This window comes from Muntiacus reevesi, chromosome 9 (assembly GCF_963930625.1).
Source record: "Muntiacus reevesi chromosome 9, mMunRee1.1, whole genome shotgun sequence".
In the NCBI taxonomy this organism is placed as follows: domain Eukaryota; kingdom Metazoa; phylum Chordata; class Mammalia; order Artiodactyla; family Cervidae; genus Muntiacus; species Muntiacus reevesi.
Genome location: NC_089257.1, coordinates 28743822 through 28749821, shown reverse-complemented (window position 1 = coordinate 28749821; position 6000 = coordinate 28743822). Strand labels below are relative to the sequence as shown.

Genomic DNA, 6000 nt, shown 5'->3' with positions numbered 1-6000 from the left:
TAAATCAATGCCTACCAGCCAGGCTGCTGCTTAATGGTCTTGCCGAGATTTAGAATTCTTGTACGAAGTGTTTTAAAACCTAAAAATCAATCTATCACTAGGTGAAACTGAATGAATTAAATGACAAAGGAATAGCTTTTAATGTTGTTTTTATCATGGTCAGGGTATTCCAAAGCTAGTTGTATGTGGTGGCAATTTGAAACTCATTTCAAAAGCAGATCAGAGTCTTAGTACAATCAAAAACATTCAGGAAAGGTTATATTTTCAGAGGAGGAAACTGAGGCCCAGAGAGATTAAGCTTGTGTGTTTCCCTATCTCAGGACTGAGAGGTTGGACTAGAATACCTTCCCCAACTCCAGTTGTTCTCTTAAAAAGCTCAATGTTCTCATCTGAAAAATGGCAACAGTAACTCCTACTTTATAGAAGAGAAATCAGGATGAATTAAGGTAACGACCATAAAGCACTTTGTGTGGCCAGCGTGCAGGAAATGATGACCATTTTCATTGTTATACCAAAACAGGGTTCTTACGTATTTCAGCATCAAAGGTTAACTTTTAGAGTGGAACACATGCCATTAGTGACTGATGGACGTCGTGAATTTATCAGAAAATTGTCAAAGGTGTGTTTGTTGTTTTAAATACAGAAAAGAATGTTGTTTCTTCCTTTTTGTAAGTTCACATCTGACCAAAAAAAAAAAAAAGAGTTCATGTGGTTATATTAACTGTAAGAAGCTGAAGACATTTAAAGACTCAGATGAGTGGTTTTAAATCACAGCAACTATGCGGCCATGCTGCTGGAGATAAAGATGCCTGTAGCCAGCATGCCCAGGTGAGTTGAGAGACAAACCCACTCACTAGTTGAATGACTTTAGGCCAAATTATTGATATTCGCACCCTGCAAACCTCATTTTCCTCTTTGAGAAAGGAGGGAAGAGCAGCACCAGCCTGGCTGGCTGGTGTGGGGGCTCAGCGAGACCCTGGGTGTGAAGCACTTTGCCCCGGGCCAGATGCACAGGGATGCTTGACTGGTGAAGCGAGGTGACACTCATAAAGGGTAAAAAATACCCTCTCCTCAGGGTGGAAAAAACCACACTAAGGAATAAAAAGAAATCATCTAGAGAAGGAAATATTGCCATTTGCAGCAACATGGATGGACAAAGAGAACATTATACTTAGCAAAGCAAGACAAAGACAAATATTATATGACATCACTTATAAGTGGAGTCTAAAAATAACACAAATGAATCTGTATACACAATAGAAAAGACTCACTGACAGAGAAAACAAAAGAAGAAAAGGAGTAGAGAGGGATAAATTAGGAGTATAGGAATAACGGATACAAACTACTGAGGGTTAAATAGATAAACAACATGGGGTGTCCCCTGGTGGTCTAGTGGTTAGGATTCTGGGCTTTCATAGCCCTGACCTGGCCTGGGTTCAATCCCTGGTTGGGGAACTAAGATCCCTCCCACAAGTCACATGGTGCACCCCCCACGCCCCAAAAAGATAAGCAACGAGATTTACTGTACAGTACAGGGAATTATATTCAACATCTTGTAATAACCTATAATGGAAAGTAATATGAAGCACATACATACATATATATATTTTATATATATATATATATATATATATATATATATATATAACTGAATCATTCTGCTGTACACCTCAAACCAATACAACATAAATAGACCAAATGTAGTTCAATTAAACAGAAGAGACCGTTAAGAGGATCATCTACCCTTTATTTTCTGGCAAGCGTCACTCCCATACAGGCGTTCACCCTCGAGCCGGGCTCATCAGCCGCAGGAGGCCCCTCCGGAAGTCCTCGGGAAGGCCCACCGGCTTGCTGGTGGCTGGATTGACAAAGACATGGACTGAAGACCCTGTGGTACAGGCCAAAGCGGCAAAGTGAGCCAGCTTGGGGTGGCCGAAGAAGAAGCCATCGCTGAGGTCCCAGTGGTCGACGGAAGGCGTCTCCTTGGTGGGCTTGGGGGGGAACAGAGCAAGGCGGTAGTGCACGCTGGAGCGACCCACTTTCTCCACGGCCAACGCAGCCACTGGGATCTGAGGAAAGCTGACCGGTGTGTGGAAGGTGCACTGATTGGTCGCCATGAAGCCCACCATGGGGGACGTCAGCAAGCCCGTTTTCAGGCCGCAGTACCTGGGAAAGTACATTACCGTGCTTACTGTGGGTCGCCACGAAGCTGTCTCCCAGCCCAACCCCGGTGTTTCAGCCTAGCGGGACCCCCTTCAGTGGGCCTAGAATCAAATCCCAGCTCCGCCCCTCACTAGCTGGGTTACCTTAGGGAAGTTACTGAACTTCTCTGTACCCAGTTCCCACAACAATGTAATGTTCACAACACTGGTACTTACTTCATAGGCTGACTGAGAATTAAATCCTAAGTGTCATCTATACAGTATAACATGGGAGACACTAACAGTTCACAGATAGTTCTCACTAAACACTGGCTATTATTATTAATATTGTGTCCATCTTGTCTTCACTTCTGGTAAAAAATCAGGTATTTTTGTGCAAATGAGAGAATTACTGTGTCTCTTACATAGGTTATGAGCTTGTAATCTTTTTAAGGACAGTGACTGTGTCTTTCTTCTTAAGTTTGCTGACTAGAAATAAGGCTATGTTTGAGATAGGCTCACTGGGTAAAGAATCTGCCTGACAATACAGGAGACACAGGGATTTGATATCTGGGTTGGGAAGAGCCCCTGGAGAAGGAAATGGCAGCCCACTCCAGTGAAAAGTGAAAGTGAAGTCGCTCAGTCGTGTCCGACTCTGCAACCCCTTGGACTGTAGCCTACCAGGATCCTCAGTCCATGGGATTTTCCAGGCAAGAATACTGGAGTGGGTTGCCATTTCCTTCTCCAGAGGATCTTTCCAACCCAGGGATCGAACCCGGGTCTCCTACATTGTAGGGAGACGCTTTACCATCTGAGCTACCAAAATCCCATGGATGTAGGAGCCTGGAGGATGACAGTCCTTAGAGTCACAAACAACCAGACACAACTGAGCGACTGAACACTGCTGAGAAAAATGTAGAGGCTGAACAAAATCAGAAATAAAAAGCATCATGCTTAGCCTCTTCCTTCTTCTCCAAAGAGTCTACTTATGATTGAAACAGATTAATCATATTGTCTTTTTTTTTTTTGAGAAAATTAAGACTGAATGTGAGAATTTGCTGTAAGAAAACAATTGTGGATTGCATAAAGGTTTGCCTACAAAGCTGCTCACTTCGGCTCACATGTTTCACAGAAACAAGCTATGAGTCTCCTTCCAGGGAGGGCACCGTGGGTGCCAGGGGCCAGCCACCTGAGCATCCACTGATGTCACCCATCACGACATTAGATACATTCATTTACTGACATGGGAAGTTGTCAGTGAAAAAGATCATATTACAGAACAGTATGTAGCATTCGATCCCATTTGTTTTTATAAGAACATACTGGCTTATGTCCTTATTGCCTAGAAAGAACTCTGAAAGGATAGACTCCCAAATAGTTTCATGGTGATCTAGCAGTGGAATTTTGTATAATTTTTTTCATTTTTTGGCTTACATATATTTTCCAGAACAAACATCATTTGCCTTTGAAATAAAAAAAAGTCATATTTTGTCTAAATGTCTGAATATGAATTTAATTTCTCCAAAGAAACAATGGAGAGACAAGCAGGCAGGAGAAGCAAGGCTCCTTCTTCTGCCCGCTAGGATCCTGCCCGCGGGGCCTCCCTCCTGAACAAAGAAGAAGGAAAAGGGAAGAGGAGAAGAAAACCCTGATTTTCAGTGTGACTGAGATCCAGTGAGAACGAAATTCTCCCATTTTTATTTCCCAGGCTTCTTTCCTGCAATTGCTTTCCTAGTTCCCTGCCACCTTTTCCTCGTTCTTTTAAGGCACTGACAGTAAAGAAATAGTGTCTCCTCCCACTGGGAGTACAGCATTTCCTGAGCTCCCTGCAACTCTGAGCCAGGCCACCATACCCTTAAATAATTAAAATGCAGGAGTACTTTCAAACAATGAAATCGATGAGCACCTGGTCACCAGGGCCCGCTGGGTGTTTTACATTTTGTTATTCATCTTCAAAACCATCCTGCAGGTAGGTCTCATTTCCCCCATTGTATAGGGAAGAAAGTAGAGCAGGGAGGCTGGATCAATTTCCCAAAGGCATGCGTTTGTACAGTTAAGTGGTGGTCCAGGCCCAAAATTCAGGCTCTGGAAAGCCAAAGTCATGTTTGTCCTTCATTCTGGCTTAGTAGATAAAGTAGGTGAAGCCAAAATCTACATTTTAGTCCCATGAATGAATTGCATTTTCTTTACGTGTTCCTTTGACTTTAAGAATGATATTTTCTTTAAGAACTGAGTGATAGCTTCATTACACTTGGATAACAGACTTCCTGTTTGTAAGTTCATAACCAATTTGATTTGACTGGTGGTGACCATAGGGTATTCGGGATTCCCAGCTGGTTCACTGGTAAAGAACGCACCTGCCAATGCAGGAAACACAGGAGACCTGGGTTTGATCTCTGGGTCTGGAAGATCCTTTGGAAGAGGGCATGGCAACCCATTCCAGTATTCTTGCCTGAAAAATTCCATGGATAGAGGAGCCTGGCGGGCTGCAGTTTATGGGGCTGCAAAGAGTTGGACACAACTGAGCACGCACAACCATAGGGTACTCAGTAAGAATTTTTCCACATTTCCATCTTTTTTAGGTTTTAATCTTTATCAGAGTTTATACACATTATCATACTCTAAAAAGTCAAACTGTTGCTTGAGGCTTATTATAAAACCAGTGGTTCTCTGGCTGGTTATACCATTGGTTACAGTCTAGGTCAAGGACTCATAGTAAATTCATTCATTTCACAGCCTCCACAGTTCACCTGCTCTTTGTTAGACGCTGAGACAACAACACTGAGTAAGAGAGGATTCCCGCCCTCAGGAGTTCTCGACTTCAGGGCAGTGGTGGGGCAGAATGTGTCTACTCCTGTCCTCTATTTGGCCAGAAGGAGCCTGTTGTTCCTTTCTGGTTCCCCTTCCACTTTCTTCTTCTTCTCTCCCTTTCTTCCTCTCCTCAGCAAACATTTACTGTGCACGTCTGTGTTCCAAGCATGGAAGAGAGAGCCGTGAACAGTCAGCAGGCGACAGTCCATGCCTTCACATGGCCATGGTCTAGAAGGGGGCACACTCAGAACTCAGGGTGACGAGCCCTAGGCAGGGGAAGCACAGGGGCTCTGGGAGCTCGTAGCAGGGGGTCTGGCTCCTTTTTGGTATCAGGGAAGACCCTCTGAGAAAGTGACAGCTAAGCTAATAAGCTAAGGAGAAACTGTACAAACTATTCAAGTGAACAGTTGGGGGGACAGCTTTCCAGAAAGAGGAATGGCCTTTGTGGTAGTCAGAGGCCAGGGACCTGGGGGCACGTCCCAGAGACAGCACAGGTCCCGGAGGGCCGCCACGCAGACTGCCAGCAGCAGCGGGGGAGCAGGCAGGAGGCCACCTGGGGAGGGTCTTGGTAAGGATTTTGGATTTTATCCTGGGGCATTGGGAAGTCACTGAAGGCAGGGAGATGTTCATCCGCTCAGTCAAGTCTGACTCTTTGTGACCCCATAAATTGCAACAAGCCAGGCTTCCCTGTCCTCAACTATCTCCCTGAGTTTGCTCAAACTCATGTCCATTGAGTTAGTGATGCCATTCAACCATTTCATCCTTTATCATCCATCCCCTTCTCCTCCCGCCTTCAATCTTTCCCACCATCAGGGTCTTTTCCAATGAGTTAGCTCTTCGAATCAGGTGGCCAAAGGATTGGAGCTCCAGCTTCATCAGTCCTTCCAATGAACATTCAGGGTTGATCTCCTATAGGATTGATTGATTTGATCTTGCTGTCCAAAGGACTCCTCTCAAGAGGCAGGCAGGGAGAGGCAATATCAGATTTATTTAGTAAAACTGTGGTTTCGAATCAAACAATGAATTAGATAGAAACAGTGATGTATGC

At 44.4% G+C, this 6000-nt stretch overlaps 1 protein-coding gene across 1 annotated transcript in view; it reads right to left on the bottom strand.

Annotated features, from left to right (window-relative positions):
• Positions 1-1738: 1738 nt before the first annotated feature.
• The window catches only part of LOC136174617 (uncharacterized), a 194601-nt gene continuing 190339 nt past the window's right edge, over positions 1739-6000 (bottom strand). Inside the window, exon 3 of the mRNA XM_065944789.1 lies at positions 1739-2166. Coding sequence (XP_065800861.1) covers positions 1782-2166 — 385 coding nt within the window. The 3' untranslated portion in view covers positions 1739-1781. The remainder of the gene's footprint in view (positions 2167-6000) is intronic.